An 18,269-nucleotide genomic window follows, 5' to 3' on the forward strand; every position below is an offset into this window, starting at 1 on the left:
GTTCGTGGGATTTGAAGACTGACTGACTTGAATGATAGTGTTTTAAAGCAAACTTAAAAGCACTTAATACCATTGGCTCCTGTGATCTAGGAGAATCTTAGGTGGGGGTATGTACTCACTACTGAAGAGACTACTAGTTCTTGAACAGGACGGTAACATCATTTTTTGTTTAGTAGCACTGAAGAGTCTGGCATTCAAAATTTATTTGCTGTTATAATGCAGACTTGATGAAGTATCTGTGCTCGTACACAGAATGAAAGCAAACCATCATCCTCGCTTCCATTCTCAGATATAAAAATTTTCATTCTTTTAAGTGAGTTTTGACAAACAAAGCAAAATTCAACATTCATGGAAAATGGAAGAAGGTAGGGGGAGAGGTGAGGGAACGCTGAGTCTGCACCTGCAGTTCTGTTTCTTCCCGCTTCCATCTACTTGTCACCTTCCTGATACCCCCTCCCCCGATGCCTGTGGGGCAGCGTGTCCTCTGTCCTGAGAACACCGCTTCTGAGCACTCTTGTTGCTTTAAAGTCATGAAGTCACAGTCTCTCTCCTACTCTTATTTCTCCTCTGGTGTTTGGAACAAATGTGATACTTTAATTCTACATTTATTTGAGATTTCTGTATTTTACCCAGATCTCCTCAGAACTAGTATTCTGTCTCTGCCACTGTCCCACCTATGAGTGTTTTCCCTAGTTCTTTCAAGAAAAAGTAGTATTTTAAAAAATCATTGTGTTGTTTTTATTAAAAACATAAGCTGTCAAGAATATAGTTGAGGAAGCATATTAAGAATATGTGACCTTATACTGATTAAATCAACCCATGCAAATAGCCTGCCCCTCAAAAGAATGTTATTCAGTAGACTAATTTTTATCTACTTGTAACCTAATGTACAGAGATGTTTAACAAAAGTATTTGACCTACCCTATGAAAGGTGGGTAGAAACCAGAATTTTGGCTGTTACATCAACAAAAAGCCACAGTGATTTTTTTTAATTGTTAATGTGTTATTAAAATTTTTTCCTTATTGCAGGATGATTAGAGCACATGCGTCTAATCTCTTATAACAAATAATCTTTCAAAGAACATTTTAATATATTTAATCAGAGTGTCAGTATTATTTCTTATAAAAGTTTTTACCTTTGTTTAATCTTCATGTACTTTTTTAGACATCTCATCACCTATTTCTTCCCAGTGTGGGGCTAAGAAAGGGAATGGTAGTTGAAACTTTGCAAGCCAAATATACTTCCCTATCCCACAGATATTCCTAATTAAAGTTAATAAAGTTAGTATTGATTGAAGTCGGCTGCTAATCTAAATCTAAAGTAGAGCCTGAAGTAAAGGTAAGAACCAGGATATTTATTCTCCAGGTGTTTTTGTTTAATACTACAGGTAAAAAATAATTTACAAGCATCCTCAATATATGATAGTATAATTAACATGGCATAATCAGAATTAGATATGAAGAAAAACACCTGAATTCAGTACATAATACCAAAAGCTAAAGGTCCGAGAATTCACTCAAAACACAAGGTAGAACGAATTAACACGGCTCTCCAGCACAAACAAGGCAAGACAGCAGTGTCCAGTTAAAGGAAAACTAAAACAGAATGTAATGTTGGTGAGCGCTGTAACGGTTAGGATTAAGTGTGACTGCGTGAAACAGAAGTCAAAAACAATGAAGAAGTTTATTTTTCTCTCAAGTCAGAAACATCCAGAGTGGAGAGTATGAAGCTGACAGTGGCTCCACTGTGTCCCTAGGGACCCAGCCGGGCTCTCTGCCATCCTTAGCACTGGCTTTCACGTCAAGGTTAGCTTGACTCTCGGAGGCTCGTGGGGCTAGAGATGAAAGGACGCGCTTTCTCCTGGAGCGGCCTTCCTGGCGGCTCACCCACGTTCTGCCTCCAGCTTGTCAGTCAGCACTTGGTCACATGACCATGAAATGGAAGGAAACTGGGATATGTTAACCTGATTGTTGTGATTATTTCAAAATGTATACACACATCAAATCATGCTGTACACCTTAACTACATACAGCATGTGTCAGTTATACCTTGGTAAAGCTGGAAGAAAAAAAAACGGATTAGAGGCTGGAAAAACCTAATTGTAGAAAATAGGAGGAAATGGTAAGTATAGAAATTGACAACTGAAAAGGAATCTGAACTTTATTCTCACCCCCCAAAGACTTCAATATAGAGCTGTGGAGCAATGCATGTTAGAAAAGCCTTTTTTTTTTTTTTAAACACCCAAGTGAAAATGAGATCATGTATATAGTTACTGCATGAGTTCCACTATAATGATTACTTTTTTCTCCTTTGTAGTTTCTTACGCTGTAATTTGGCCCATATTGTTACAGTATGTCTTACAATTTAGTACATTCTATCACATGTGGAAAACACTGACATCCAAGGGTAGAAGCCAAGACCCTGGGGAAGGGCTAAGAGATTACTGATTTGATTTGTCACACATAACCAGTAATTAGTTTATCATTAAAAGTTTCTTCACCTTAGTTCATACCATCAAAACAAAACGTGAATTAGCAAAGACACTGCTGGAAGCTGTGTTGCCTCTTGTAGTGCAGGCTTGTGTGTATTGTGTGGAGATTAAGAAGAATGATGGCAGCAAGAAATCTGGCCTGGCGCGTTCCTGCGTGAGGTTGACAAGTGCTTTGTTGTTGAAACTTACAGCAAGGGCTTTATGGACGGTCAGCCTGAAAAGTGGTTCTCAGATGTTAGGTTCTGATTAACTTTGAAATGATTGATTGTATTCCCTGACAAAGCCTGTGACAGCCAGCCTTCTGTCTTCCTTGCAGGACACAGGTCAGGTCAAGGCAGCCCCTTCAGGATGACCTTCCTTTCCTTGAGAAGCCCCCAAGCAGGCAGTTTTCCTTACCAGACCTGTCTCCAAAGGAGTGTCAGCTGCAGAGCACGACGCTGGCGAACGAGGAGGCACTGCAGAAGATCTGTGCCCTCGAAAATGAACTCGCTGCTCTCAGAGCTCAGATTGCCAAAATCGTGACCCTGCAGGAACAGCAAAACCTCAGTGCAGGTCTGTAAGTCCTACATTTGTTTTAACCAGGGAACTGGGAATTAGAAGAATGCCACTCATGTAAAATTTATTAACAAGTAACAGCATTGATTGAGCTTGTTAGAAAATCTGGGGTCAGTCCTCTATGCGTGGTCCAGTAGAGGACCCAGGCAAGTTTAAGTGGTTTTTGTTTGTTTTGAACCACCTTGATGCTGTCAGAGAGGATACTGAGTATATGCATTCATTTAATGGTTAAACTGCTACTCCTGTGAATGCTGCGGGCACCTTAGCTGTCTGTGATAGTGGCACCATCCACGTTAGACGCGAGGTAATCTCTGTCAGCCCTGACGGGGCTGAGTGCTGCTTCCCTACCTGCGTGTTCTGCGGCGGGTGCTTGGCCCTTCCACCTCCCAGGTCTGCTCTGCAGTGAGGACAGCTGCCCTGTGTTACGAAGTTACGTGGGAGTAAATGTGCAAATTATATGAAATGTCTTCAGCACATTGCAGCTACTTAACGGTCACTTCTCTTCCTCTTGCCCAGAGTGGAAACTGAATTCAGGTCGTCTGACTCTTGGTCTAATACTGTTGCTTCTGTGTGGCACTGTCACTCGGGAGAAGAAACCGTGGTGTTGAAATCCTAGCCCATGAACCTGCTGGCACGTAGTGGTGGTGTTTCCTCGTGTTGTTCCCGAGTCCTGGCTCGACTCAGTATAAGCCAACTCTAAAAGTTAAAGGACAGGATAGTTACTCTGCCTCTGAGTCACTGTGCTCATGGCCCCAGGGTTTAATGTAACCCCACGCATTAACCTCATCCAACCTGTGTCTGGCCAGGATGGACCGAGGGCGCATGCATTCGGGCACCTGCTGTCACTTAAGTGAAATTTGTGTGTCACTTTTATAGAACCGAAGTCCTGCCCTTTTCTTTTTTAAATTATAAATTGCACTCCTCTTTTGCTCTACCTCCCTCTACTGGCAGACTAAGAAAACTGCTGTAATAGTGAGAATTGGGGGATTTACATTAGGTGTTATATTTACAATCCAAATCCCTTGAGGAAAACTCTTGCACTGAGTTCCCCCTAATCAGTATAGTTCACCCAAAAAACAACTCACTAACCTCCCATTATGCAGAAAGATGAATTTTTAGGTCCTTATTTTAGAACTACTTTAACTTCTTATTTTGGAAATTAACTAGAACTTTTTTTCTTACAGAAATTTGTTCAATAAATCTAAAACTTTCCTTTTAAAAACATTCTAGTTAATGCTTGATAAGTCATATATAAATATACTTAAAATGAAACAAATTTATCAAAGTTTTTTCATATAGTTACTCCAGTATTAAATGGTCAAACTGTATCCTGAAGACAGTTACATGTGCAGTGCGACTGCTGTGTGTTTCATCTAGAAGTGGGGACAGACTCTGCAGCCGGCCCACGACAGTGCCCTGTTAAGTGGAACACTTGTATCTGGAGGGTCTGGGATTAAAAGATACAGAGACTGAGATTCAGGCATTTAGATTCTAACCAAGTAGCTGACACTTCCTTTCTACTTACATGATTGAGATTCTTTTTGAGGATATTATTTTCAAATATAAAGTCCTTAACATAACTTTGCTTTTAAAATATTTTACTTGTCCGTAGCCATCAGGATTGAATTGGTTTTTCCTTATTTCTGTAGGTGATTTGGAATCTGCCACAGCTGTCGCCACAGCACCGCCCTCTGCCCCGCCAGCGCCCCCTCCGCCCCCGCCCCCGGCGCCCCCGCCCCCCCCTCCATCAGTGCTCCACCAAAGCACATCTGCTCTTGATCTGATTAAAGAGCGAAGAGAGAAGAACGCCTGTGCTGGGAAGACTTCAGTCAAGAACAATCCAAAGAAACCTGACATGCCAAATATGCTAGAGATCCTGAAAGACATGAACAGTGTCAAACTTCGGTCAGTAAAAAGGTGAGGACACACTGCCTTCTTTCTTACGTCCCCCCCCCCTTTTTTTTTTGCCTTATAAAACCAAGTACTAGGCTTCTTGATAATTTTGTTTTACAGCATGACTACCATGAATAATTTGTTTTTAATTTAAAAAAAAAAAAGACATGCCCCATTGGCTCCTATACGCTGTTAGCTAAGAGATTAGCAAAATAAACACTTCCCAGGTTACTTTTTCACCACCCCCACCACTGCATTTAAAGCCTTTTCGTGACTGTGCAGCCATTCATCCGCTATAGCTGTGCTGTGTACCTACCAGGACAGTCGCTGGGCACTTGGAGAAGAGTGGAACTGTGATCGCCCTGAGGGCGTGTGGTCACTGCTCCTGAGAGGAGCTGACCTTGGGTTCATCGGGCCCCTTGTGCTCTTCTGTGGAGCCTCTAAGTCTAGGGTTTCCACGTCACTGCGTCAGTATTTGTCTGTGTCTTTTTTGAGGGTCTGTGATGCTGTCAGGCCCACAGAGCACCTCCCAGAGGGACACCAGCATTGAGTGTCCGGCTGGTTTCTGTCACTTCTCTAAGGTCAGAACAAGACGTGAAGCCCAAGCCAGTGGATGCTGCTGACCCTGCTACCCTCATAGCAGAGGCTCTGAAAAAGAAATTTGCTTACCGGTATCGAAGTGAGAGCCAAAGTGAAGTTGAAAAAGGAATTCCAAAGTCTGAATCCGAGGCCACCTCCGGAACAGTGTTGGTGAGTGCTGGGCAGGCCTCTCTCTGGGGCAGCTGGTGGTCCACTGCTGTGCACCTGCGTTTTGCAAGACATTCAACTGTGTCCTGCAAGATTCAAAAGGATGTGCTACAGGATTTGGTTCCTACCTGCAGCTAGTTTGGTTCCTACCTGCAGCTAGGTTACTTAAAGAAGAGCACAAAGAAGGAAGCAAAATTAACCTCTGGTTTCACTCCTTAGCATGAGAAATTTAACATTGGAGATAAACTATGTTTTATTTATATTTAAGCATAATGACGTGAAATTCATTACAATAAAATTTATACCTTAGGGCAACCTGAATGTTACGATACAGAAATTCAAGTAAGGGAAGATCGTTTTCTCTTAGGGCACCTGTGACAGTCTTCTGAAGAGGGAGAGGTTTGACCAGGGCCTTGCAGGATGTGGGCCACGCCACAGATGGAGACTGAGCAGATGTCACAGACACTCTCGGACAGGGATCCAGTCCCTTCAGTCCAGTTACTGTCGTGGGGGCTATTAGCTTGTCTGTTCCAGAGAAGCAGATATCTTAGAAATTCTAGCATCTTTGAAACTCTTCATACATGGAAAAGGAAACTTTGTACCATTCTTCTTTTACTCAGAGAAGTAAAATTGGACTAGCTAGGGTCTTGCTAAGATGATAATTTTCTTTTCTAGAAACTAATCTTGTTACCAAAGTCTTTGACTTTGTTGACATACGTTTATAACAACCTGTCAGTTCATAAAGGTTTTAATATTGTCTAGTTGCTGGATTTTTCATGCAGAACATACCCAGCCCTTTGATCCATGATTGGGAGGGGGCATATCAGTACTGTTACATTAACCAGTGTCTTTCTGTTTCTTTTCTAGTTTGGGCCACACATGTTGAAGTCTACAGGAAAAATGAAGGCTTTAATTGAGAATGTTTCAACTTCCTAACAGACAATGAGCTGAGAAGGACTATCCTAGTTCAGCTGTTGGTTTGTTAGGACTGCTTGGCTGGTAGAAATCAACACTATTTGGTAAATACCTGCATTTAGTGTTCAGTGGTCTCCTTTTAAGTCTCATTAGAGGGTTAAGCTATAACAAAAGCACTCTTAGGTTTGCTTTTAAGAGAAGGTCAGTTCTGAAGTTTTCTATAACGTGTATATTCTGACATAACATGTTTTTAATGTGTAGCCAGGATATTTAGGTTTCCAGTCTCAAAAATAGTTAGATTTCAGAACAAAGGAACTTTGTAGATGTGAGTTTTAAATTCTTAACACTAATTTATCTGTACAGATGTTTTATGCGCATGTATTTAGACATAAAACAGTACCTGACATTTAGCAGAGGCAGTGATGAGGGTGCTGCTGGTGTCGTTCATTCTCAGCGATCGTTTCTGCACAGCTGCACAACCAAGTTGTTGGAGTGACATGTTTGAGACTGTAGTGTCTTCTTGCCTTGAACAGAACTTTCATTTTAGATTCTTCCTCACATTGTCTCGGAGGTGGGGTTTGAGTGGGAACTGGATAATGTTCGCTGCTGAAACTCCATGAAGGAACGTCAAGGATCGTGAAAGCTGTTCTCGCCTCAGTGCCACCCAGTGCTGAGGAAGGGAACGTAGTTTTCCAATAGTGAGGAATCAAATTATTGAATTAAATTACTTTTTAAGTAAAAACCAGAATGTACCATCTTTTTTTCTTTCAGTTTAATAAATGGCATCACAAAATGACTTGTTACTAAGTTAATACTTCTGGAAATGTCAGCATAATGGAGTTTAAAAATTTTTAATATTGTCAAAAACTGTAGCTTTATAGTGGAACACTGAATAGGCAAAAGAATTTCCTGTAAGCTGCTTATCATTGGTCAGAATGCTGTTCTGTTGCGTTACATTGTGCAACATAAACTGTAGTGCTACTAGGAGTGGAGAGTTGCCTTTCTCAGCCAGGGCTTCTAAGGAATTGTGACAAGTGATCATTTTTAAATGCTTCATAAGTCTTCATGATTTTCTGTATTTCTGCTAAACTCAGTTATAGTTAGTCAGACTACCATGAAAACATATTTGGATTTACTATTTAAATCTAGTGGGGGCAGGGGGAAGTTGTACTTCCTGGGGGGTGGGATTCAGAGATGGGAAGAACAGACATTCACTGTTAGGTTACTGAAAATATGTGCAATGTTCTAAATAATAGCAGATAATAGTTGAAGTTAATGTACATGGTTTGGTTATTCACCTAAAATTTGAACTGTGGCTTATTTTACACGTTGTCAATGCACATTGTTTCTCACTGTTTTATATGGTTTAAAAATTCTGCCTTAAAAAGAAATCCAGAAAATTCCCCTGATAGACATACCTTGACCGCCTAAGAAATTCGTATTTGTATCAGTATTGAATTTGGGCCAGTGCTCCAAGATAAGGAAGGTAACTGTTTTGAAATAAAGCGAACTTTTATTTTCCTCGGACCATAACATCTATAAATATGCTTGCTTTTTCTTCACAATAGGTAAGATTCTTTTGATTCTACATGAAGCTGCTTTAGAATAATCTGCTTCCTGCATTTTTCAAGTGGAAATATATTCCTTATAATACATCACCTCTCACTCACTTATCTCTCAAAGAGATTTCAGCATCAAGAGAGAAAGGCAGTCACGTGAGGGGAGCTTCCCCGGGGCTCTCAAGCCTATATAACCCGCCCCCGGGACTGAGTGCTGGATGCTGCTTACCCGTCTTCCCGCGTACCCTCGCATTCACTTTCTGGCTCCCCCAGCAGCACAATGCCTGAAGTGGAAGAGCTTCAAAATGATTAAACTCTGCTTTATAGCTGAGGCTCAAAAAAGTAAGTAGCTGGTACAACGTTTTGTCTGCTGGGGCTCTCTACACAGCTGACCCTGGAAAGCTCTGTAAGGGCTGGGGCACGGACCCCCCGGGGAAGAGTCGCGGACGGCTCGCTCTGCTTCAGCAACAGAAAAGCAGACAGCTGGCTCACCCGAGGGCGGGAAGCCGCGCCAGGTTTGGGTAGTCCAGGACTCAAACTTTTGTTTCTTTGATTCCACATATTATGATCTCTGATCAAACACAAACTTTTCCCCACTTGCAGATCTGTAAAATGAAAATACGGTACTATGTTTACTGAAAAAAGTCCACATGTAAGTGGACCCACGCAGTTCAAACCCGTGTTGTTCAAGGGCCACACGAAGCGCACTGGACCTGGAGTTACACGTGATCCATGTGCATGATCCTGGCCAAGTCACACCTCTATTTTTAAAATGGGAATAATGTTCAGCTCAAAAAATTGTTGAGGATTAAAAAATGATTTTGAACATTTTCTATGAATGGTATATAGAGTGCTAAGGAAGTTATGACTTACATTGTTTCACATGAGGGCACTAGTTCTCAGTGGACTGATTTCTCCCAGGAGACGTGGTCCCTGGCACCTGGAAAAGGTGTCATCTGTGCACAGGGCTGGAGTGGAGCAGCGGGTCTCACAGGCTTTCATTCTGGTTGTCCTCCCAGTCATAGGCCCTTCTGTCCTCCTGCTGTATTAAGAATTCCGGTGAGTCTGTGTCTTAGTGGTGAAGGAAGACAATATGAGGGAACTACTATTAGAAACAAGAGTTTGGGGAAATCATCCTCCAATAACCTCTCTGAAAACAGAAGTCCCCGCTGTGGGTCAGATCTGGGAGAGAGAAGTTTAAACTTGCAGGCGTTGCCCAGTAACAGCAGCTCTGGGGTTGTCAGGCAGAATGAGGCAGCTGGTGACCATATCGTTCTCACTGTCACAATACTTCCCGTGAGCCTTCCGCCATTCCTAACCCCTCTGCCCCTCCTCATCCTGGAGCATCAGCGTTCTTCTGAGCTACCCCCGAACCTGCTTCCTAACATGGTTAGTTCTCCCTTGCAAGCTAGTTCTTCACTGGCACTAGTGCGATCACTTGAGATCTGACAGCATAACCGCAGAAGGATCTGGAAATCTTGTATGTTCTCCTCTGAGACTGTTGTCCTTAGTCCACTTCATGGGGCTGGAAGCCTTAATAACGTCCCTCTAGCTTCTCAACCTCCTCTCTGGTAGACGCTCCAGCCTCTTCTAAAGGTCACAGAGAGAGAGCCTTCCATAAGCCCGGAGTGTAACCCGAGCAACTCAGACGCGCTCAGGAAGGTAAATGGAAGAGGATCCAACAGTGCCTCACCCTCCATCCAGGGAGCCGTGGCTGTTCCAGGGCCGTCCAGCCCCTCAGACCTGCTCTCCTAGCTGGAAAAGCCTTACTTTGGGGACAAAGACTTCATGACAGGATTTCTACCACAGCTGTGAGCAGCAGCCTTCTGCTCCTGCTGCCTCGTCACCGTCCCTCTTCCTTAGCCAGTCACCCTGGTCATCAAAGGACGAGAAAGGATGAGGTGGAGGCGTGGGGGGAGGCGCTTCTGTAACGACAGCTGTGTTAGCCGTGAGGGAGGGGGTGCATATGAGACACCGGTCTGGGGTCCGGTCGTCCAGGCTCTCTGACCTTCCCTCTGCAAGGAGAACACCTGGTGACGCAGAGACTGGTCTGTGACCCGGGATGCAGCCTTGGTTAGCTGGTCCGATCAGATTCTCCCTTGGGAATTTGAAGAGGAAACCCTGAGAAGGGGGGCAGTTGGTATCTGGAGCTCAAATAAAGATGTCATGAGGTACAAGTGTCCACGGGCAGTTCATACAAAGCAGATTATGAAGAAATGAACAAGGCTGTTTTACAGGTTAGGAAGCCACCGAAAAGACTGGGTGACTGGCTTTACATGACGAAAGACCCAAACCCAGCCCATCTAGCCACAAAGACAACACTTTTAGAAACTACACTATCCTGGCCTTTCTAAGCAGACACTCCAAGGTAGAGAAGATTCGGGAAAAGGACCAGGAGTGTGGGAGAAAGCAGCAGATGCAGCAAAAAGCAACATCTCAGGATGCTCAGACCCCAGCTTCTGCTCCTCCAGCCTTCACAAGGGCTCGTCTGTTATGAACACGAATCTTCAAGATAAAGTCCCCAGTTAACATGCACTTATCTGAGTGAGCCTCTGCTCCCTGTCATGGAAAAAACTAATCCCTATCTTGTGATGATTCTTAGACGGAAATTCAAAAGTCCTGTTTTCTGCAGATGTTCACCTAGGATCTTAAAACACATCCCTTTACGATACTTTCCTCAAAAAAGTTTACATATAGAACTTATACAAATTTCAGCTAAGCTATAACGGGGGGATACCATGCAGCCAGCCTCCTGGTTCTTTACAGGACATGGCTCAACAGTAAAGAAACACTTCAAATTTATGCTCAAAAAGCTCAATGTAGAGCTCAAAGGTAAATGTAATATAAGATGAACTATGTTAACAAGACTGCTGATGGTACCAGTGGAAAGTGTCAACAGTGTGCTCCAGTTTTATGTTACAGCTAGAAATACTCTAATATTAAACACACGGGTTTCAGGATGACTTAGAAAGTAGTAAAGGAGTAAAAAATGTGATTGTGATTGAGAAGTATTTTACATACTGAACATCTAAGACTTGTATTTTAGAATCAAATTTGAAAGCTAAATGATTTTTACCAGTCAAGGATATTAATAATAAAAGTCAAGAATTACTGGAAATGGTGTCATTTTCAACATGAACCCAACAAAATCATTCATTCTCAACAGCTCCCAACACTTTGCACTCATTTTGTACAATATAGAAACCTGCCATATTATGTAACAAATGCTTTTCACACATCATCTTGTCACCCAAAGGTTTTGAGAACAGAGATCATGTTCTGCAATTATTTATACCTTCATTACATCCAGTGCAGTGCTCTGCCCATAACAGCAACTCAGATACTGGTACCACATGACTTCAGCACAGACAGACTGGTTTCAACATAATTTTCTGTAATGGTAGACTGATAGCTAAAAAGGAAACAATACCAAGTTAATTTGTTCAACGTGTGTTGACGGCACGATTTACACCAGCCCTGTGTCGAGCACAAGAGACAAGATGGAGGAGAGCTGCGTGTCCCCATCAGCCCGCCCCCAAGTAGTGATCCCTCTTCCTGGAGACCACGACCCTCGGGGGCCTTCCAAAAGACAAATCCTTAGCAAACAAAGAATGGCTCAGGCTCAGCCTTGCAGATATCTGAACAACTGTGTGTCCCAAATGTATGCTGATTAATATGTGCATTTATTTAAAAACATTACTGAATGCATATCAGCTGTCGGTCACTGTCCCAAGCTGATTGGGAGGAGATTTAAACAAAAAATTTATACATTTTTAAGAAGAGTACACATGAAAACACTGTAAACCTCTGATGTGAAGTTTTAGGAAAACTGAAAGCTTTAAGAGTCAAGGAAGTTTTTTTGGAAAAAGAGGCTGTTATAGGAACCTTCAAAGAATTACTAGCACCTCTAACTTGTACCTAAGGTACAAATATATTTCCCAGGTTTGCAAAGGACATAAAATAGTTACTTCTCTTGAACAAAGAGGATTGTTATAAACCATCACATTTACTGAGTACAAATACTGCCCAGGAACCAGTTGTTTTAAGTGTTTGTTGTGTTAAGCTGAGGCTTACCAGGTTTTCTCTCCGAGGACCTGTGCCCTAGAGCAGAGGAGATGCCCCACCACTAAAGGCTGGCCCAGAGCCCCCAAGGGCTGCCACAATGCTCTACACTTCTTTGAAGTCTCCTATTTTTATCTTAAAAATTCATGTGAATTTTGCATTCTGTTTCATAATGTTTAATTACTTATTTTAAATATGATCTTCTAAATGTACTGTTTCCTCAAATTTTTCTAGAAAATCAGTGTTCACGGAATATAGGTCCTATTTAAAAAGCAGGGCTGTAGATGGTAAGCCCTCATATATGTAACAAAACACAACTTTCCAATGGGTTTATCACATCTTTAGGCGGGAAATGAGAGCAACATTCAGGTGTCTCCCCTTGAGAATGGAAATAAGAAATCAATCCTCTGAATATCAAACAGTGAAAAACGCAAGAGGTCAGAGAAGAAGCAAGCAGTCACACACCGGCAGACAGAGCCCGAGCAGGCTCACCTGAGACAGGCTGACAGTCTGGCATCTACTGGACATGCCAAACAGAAGCGGACGTGGAGGAGCAGATGCCGGCAGAGAACCTCCAGCATCGTCCTGGGAGCCCTGGTCCACAGACACGAGTGTCAGCAGGAGCATCCCCATAGGATGCATGGGGCAGCTTGTTCCCCAAGCTCAGAATCCATGTTCACCAAGTAACTGGCTGATCAGAACTTAGCTTCCCAAGAAGATCTGCCTGAAGGGAGAGAATAATTGATAGTTATATTTCTCATTGTAAATTACACTAAAATAAACACCTTTTAAAAATATCATTTACCGTGAGCTTGGTTAATGTAAGTTTGCTGTGAGGTAGTTCCACCCTCCGTGTGCTGAGATTCTAGGTCTGTGAGTGGGTTGGATCCTTATCAGATTCCAGACGCATGAGATCTGCCACGGTGATGCTGCCTCATGTAAGTGGCCAGTTAACCTTCCCCAGGTCACCCTCAGCTCTGCCACCATCAGACTTCTGTACCCAGCTGTCTAGCATGGTGGCCACAAGCCCATGTGGAGACTGGGCACTTGAAACGTGGCTAGTCCAAACCGAGATGTGCTGTAAGCATAAAATACACGCCAGATTTGAAAGACACTGTAACAGAAAAAAGAAGGTAAAACATCTCCTAATTGTTTTTTATAATGACTATATATTGAAATGAGAAAATATTTTGGCTGTATTGGAATAAATGCTATTAAAATTAATTCCATCTGTTTCTTTTTCATTTTTCAAATGTGACTACTCAAAAATTGACAGTCACACAGGCTCACATTATATCCTATTGGACATCACTCTCCCATGCAAATAATGACTTTTTAAAAAAAAAAAAAAAACTGTTTGAGTTCAAAGTTTGCACTCATCCCGTCTAATGAAATGGACTTGGAAAGATCCAGAGAGGCCCGGTGGTACCTTTCTTACACTGACAGTAATCAAGTATAATTAAGTGACCATTTCTCACTACTTGAGTTTTAAAAGGCCAACAAAACTAGTATCTTGGTACCTGCATGAGGCGCTGGGGTTCCCATCTGTGGAATCCAGAGCTGACTTCCCTTGGGGATCAGTCAGGACTCTGCAGACTGCGCCTGGGCCTCAGCTCACTCCCCGTGAGGTGGAGATGACCCCCGCAGGACCGTGCCTGCACCCGGCTCTGCCTGCACCCATGTCTGATGAGTGAATGCCAGAGCCAAGAAGCTAATTCCCTGATTTCCTAGTAATTTAGCATCATGAATTCCAAAAGATTGAGTTAGAAGGTAAATATCAAAGATGAAAATGTGAAAAGATAGGTTTTTATTCATCAAAAGTTAAACAGCAACAGGCACGTATTAAAATGAGTACGGCAAAGCCTCTGACACAGGGCTTTACACTCAAGCTTTCTCCCAAGAAAATGGCTGTTGCAACAAACTGTAAACATAATTAAGAAACAGTCTTTTACAGTAACAAGGGAAATACAATTGAACTAAAAGAAAGCACCAGTTTCTCTTAAAACTAGATTACAGTTGTGCTTACTATACAGAAAACAATGTAAAACAAATTACAAAAGTGGAATGTTGTAAGTTTAAAATTAGTCCTTAGATTTTGTCCTATAAAACATCTGTTCACATCAAAAGGCCCGTCAAAGGGTAACGTTTCATCAAAGGGAGGGACAAGAAAACAATGCACTTTTTTCAAATCAAAACAAGAAGTTTGGTCACTTAGCTTTGTGCATAGTTTAAGGCAACTGGAGCGATCAGTCGCAGCGCACCTCCCTGCCCCTCCCCAAGTGTGGCTGCTCATTATGTCACATTCTAAAATAATAAATAAAAACGGACGTTTCCAATCCCTCCCACGTGGATAAATAGGACACATGCACAGTCACACATGCACGAGCGTGCCCGCAAACACACATCCGCACACACACACCACGCCTCTCACTCACTGCAGCGAGAGGGGACTCTAGTACCCTTGCTCTGAAGGACACACGTGCCCATCCCACTTTATTTCAGATTGGCAAATACCCTGAGCTGATTATGGTGTTTTAAACATTCCACCTTTTTCTTGCATGTGCAGGTCAAGTGTACAGTAGTGAAAACAACATGCAATGTCTTCACTGCAGAATCATAATACAGCTAGGACACTGGTGTTCCGCCCCGCCCTCCCCCAATTAAAATCTAAGTTAAAAAAATTGCATTGCCGAACAGCACTGGAGTGAAAGCTGGCGGTGCTCTAAGATAAATGCTCAGTTTCCAGTGCACAAAGTAAAACTGGAGCAAATGGGAGGCTTTGGTGGCATCCAAAGAAGAAGAAAAGGCAAACCGGGGGAAGAGCTGCAGTTTTAGGTTTGATCTTTAAAATTCTTAGTGGTTCTTTCACAATCATGCTCCAAGGCAAATTTAGAACCAATATTTCAGAGTTGGTTTGTAAACATCGAGTCTTGCCAGAGGTGGCAGAGGCTGGGCACTTCACAGTTCCATTTTCTCCGAGAGAACTTAGTGGAAGCTACAGACACACACTGCTGCGTCGGACTGGTTAATTCCAAGAGACTCTGCTGAAGGCTTCAGTTCAAGTCTCATGGCGCTCTGAGGAGCATGGGGCTCACCACAATCTTCCTTCGGCCTTCCCTTGGTTTCGCTCCTGCTGGGCTTCGCATATTCGAGGTTTCACACAAAAGCCAAACGCATATTGCTGTGTGTTCAGGTCGGGTAATTAAAAAGTGGGTTCAAATGATCCAACAGAGGAAATCTTGGAAATAAATAATGCTGGCATCATTCACTTCCCTTGACAGTCAAGGGTCAGTTCTCTCACCTCAAGACCCCATTCACATTTCTAAAAACCTCCAGGAGGCAGTCTGTCTCACCGATCCTGGGGGTTATGATAATCGGTTTTCCTGAGGTAATAACTGTGCGTTCAGCTCCTCAAATGCAGCATCAGTGTCCTCACTGCTCGACTGTTCTCTCTGCAGTCCCTTCCAGCTGGCTTTATTCAGCCCCACGTGCCCGAGCATTGTCTGGGACAGCCTGGTATTGGAAAACCGGGCCCATTCTGTGAATAAAGGCTCCACTAGGTAAGTCATGAAGCCTCGAGAAAATAAGAGAAAGAAGGTGTTAACCTACATCCTGAAACCTTATCTTTAAAACACCTATATAGTGTTTACGCTCTTAAGTCCTATTCCTATTTCAGCCAGCTCTCTGAAGAACGGGGCACAGCACAGTTGGAGGGCGGGGGGACCAGGCCTGGACTGAAGTGCAGCTCCAGCTGGGGTACCGCTCTGTCCCCTCGGGGATGGTAATCTGCACGCCCGTCAAGATCACAGGTGGCCATTTTAAGTAATTCAGAGAGGGGAGGGCATAGCTCAGTGGTAAAACACATGCTTAGCATATACGAGGTCCTGGGTTCAGTCCCTAGTACCTCCATTAAAAAATAAATAAAGGCTTAATTACCTATCCTGCCTCAAAAAAAAAATTAACTCAGAATTTATGAAGCCAAACCTCATGACAAAAAGTATGTGTCTACAAAGAACAGAGGAGATTAAACCATTATTAAAGTGAACACCAAAGTGTACCAAGGTCCTACTTTGTAGACAACTCATATAATCATCTCCCTTAATTCACAGTCAGAAAGAGAAAATGAGTAAGTTCGGGACTGTCCGCATCTCTAGGTTATACAGCACGTTGTTCCCGACTCAACACTACACAGGGTAAAAAGCAGCACCGTAGGAAATACCTCAACAACCAAATCACATATATTAGGAGAAGCAAATAAGACTATCTTCCTGCATTTTTGATCTGTTGCGGACAGAGGAAATGTACATTCAAATTCTATCACTCCTTGTTTAACAATTTTTAAAGTTTCTTCATCTTTAAAACTTTTCTTCTCAGCAAAAGACCACGTGGCCCACAGACAATATGGGTTCCGTTTAGCCAACAAAAAAAATTTCACTGGAAGTAAAGCAATAGCAGCCACCACTTTTAATTACAAAAGTCATATGAGGTCTGATGGTTGAATTTTTTCAAGTGTACAAATTATGGTATCTGCAGTAGTAGTTATGAGATTGGAAATAAGGCTTTCTTCCATCTCGTCCATTCCCTCTACACACGTTAACTGAGAACCTACTATGTGCCAGACACTGTTTGGTGGGGGGAGGGCAGGGATAAGCATGAACAGACAGACGAGATGTGCCCTCAACGAGTTATGTTCCGGTGAGGAGGAAGAGAAAACACGGAAACATGTCATTACTGCAGTCAAAGAGCATCATGGCATTTTTGGGCAGCCATCCTCACACCTCTGTGTTAGGCTGATCCAGACACCCAGAGCCCTGTCTTTTCCAGGAGCCAGAGTTAAGTCATGAGCAGCTGGAGTTCTGGACCCAAAGGCAGAACTTTATCACAGGTTTCACGATTCTTCTTACTTGATTCTCCCCTTGTTCCACCTGGTGAGAACTTCTGCATCCTGTCTCTAACATCCAACAAATTAGCTCTCACTTCTGGCTCTCTGTTACCTAAGATTCTTTTAGGTCTCAAGCACCTGGTAACAAAGAACAGGCCGGGGCCACAGACACCATCAAACAGGCCCCAGTCAGAAGGTGGGACTCCTGTTTATTTGCTGCTCAACCACTTGTGCACCCACTTAACTTTCTGTGAACTTAAATCAAATGAGAGTAAATTATAAGAGCCAAAAAAAAAAAGGAAAAACAAGGGCAAAATTTCTTAAATTATTTAAAAATTAGAAACAAGCATAATTTTAATACTCATATTTCAAATGTATATCTCTTCTTGACAAAATTAAAATCAACAGGATTTTTTTTAAACCAGTTACATCTGAGTATGCATAGTTACCAATCTGGATGTTGGCAATAGATTCAGTCTGACGATCACAAAGTGGACTCACACCCAAATGATACTTTTTTTCTATATCTCCTAGAAATTAAAAAAAGAGAGAGAATTCTTAATGTGGAATATACCTATTAGTTAAATATATAATTAAAGTCTTCATCTTACTCATAAATTCCTTAGGAAAAAATGTAACATACCTAGTGCTCATGAAAGGACGAACGGCTTCTAAATTAGTTCTTTTTTAAATTTTAAGTTATTCACACACAGAAAAGGTTACCAAACTGACATCCTATTTTAAATGGCGAGGGTGGAAAACTTTCACTAGGTGTTACCCCAAGACTGAAACTCTGTCAGTATTTTAATTTCAAACTTAGATTTCTAAAAGGAAGTTGTATGGAATAAAGATCCTTTCCTCTTGGCTTTAGATCACAAAATATGTCTTACCTGTTCACACGGCCATGGTCCCTGCACAAGACAAGAATGGAGCAAGGGCAGGAAAATCCTGTACAGCAAAATTTCCAACCTGGTCTACGTCTATTCATCAGTGCGTACACACACATTTTGATTATTCCAAAAGAAAATTCTCAAAACAGATGCTCAATTTGTATATTTGTATATTATTGGTTATATGTACATTTACTGTGAATTGTCACTAAAACTATCAAACACCTACTGCTGGACTCTGCAAATGTCTGAGTTATTTTATTCATATGACGCT

General features: G+C 42.3%; 2 protein-coding genes across 5 annotated transcripts in view; one reads left to right on the plus strand and one right to left on the minus strand.

Annotated features, from left to right (window-relative positions):
- MTFR1 (mitochondrial fission regulator 1) overlaps positions 1-8,129 on the plus strand; it is a 33,100-nt gene extending 24,971 nt beyond the window's left edge. For 2 of the 3 annotated variants that reach the window (XM_064480844.1, XM_031441558.2), the window contains exons 5-7: positions 2,809-3,044; positions 4,697-4,964; positions 5,522-6,531. In XM_064480844.1, coding sequence (XP_064336914.1) covers positions 2,809-3,044; positions 4,697-4,964; positions 5,522-5,825 — 808 coding nt within the window. In that variant the 3' untranslated portion in view covers positions 5,826-6,531. Of the gene's footprint in view, positions 1-2,808; positions 3,045-4,696; positions 4,965-5,521; positions 6,532-6,554 lie in introns of those variants that run through there. The other variant, XM_064480845.1, reaches the window with a different exon arrangement.
- PDE7A (phosphodiesterase 7A) overlaps positions 1,666-18,269 on the minus strand; it is a 111,511-nt gene continuing 94,907 nt past the window's right edge. The window contains exons 12-20 of one of the 2 annotated variants that reach the window (XR_010378471.1): positions 17,555-17,635; positions 13,029-13,301; positions 12,716-12,947; positions 9,035-11,573; positions 8,654-8,766; positions 7,003-8,092; positions 5,610-5,773; positions 3,396-3,743; positions 1,666-3,016 (exon numbers count right to left, since the gene is read on the minus strand). Coding sequence is in view for 1 of the 2 variants with exons in the window: in XM_010987163.3 (XP_010985465.3) it covers positions 15,589-15,797; positions 17,555-17,635 (290 nt within the window). In the remaining variant the exon portion in view is untranslated. Of the gene's footprint in view, positions 3,017-3,395; positions 3,744-5,609; positions 5,774-7,002; positions 8,093-8,653; positions 8,767-9,034; positions 11,574-12,715; positions 12,948-13,028; positions 13,302-14,013; positions 15,798-17,554; positions 17,636-18,269 lie in introns of those variants that run through there. The other variant, XM_010987163.3, reaches the window with a different exon arrangement.

This window comes from Camelus dromedarius, chromosome 30 (genome assembly GCF_036321535.1).
Source record: "Camelus dromedarius isolate mCamDro1 chromosome 30, mCamDro1.pat, whole genome shotgun sequence".
NCBI classification, from domain to species: Eukaryota; Metazoa; Chordata; class Mammalia; order Artiodactyla; family Camelidae; genus Camelus; species Camelus dromedarius.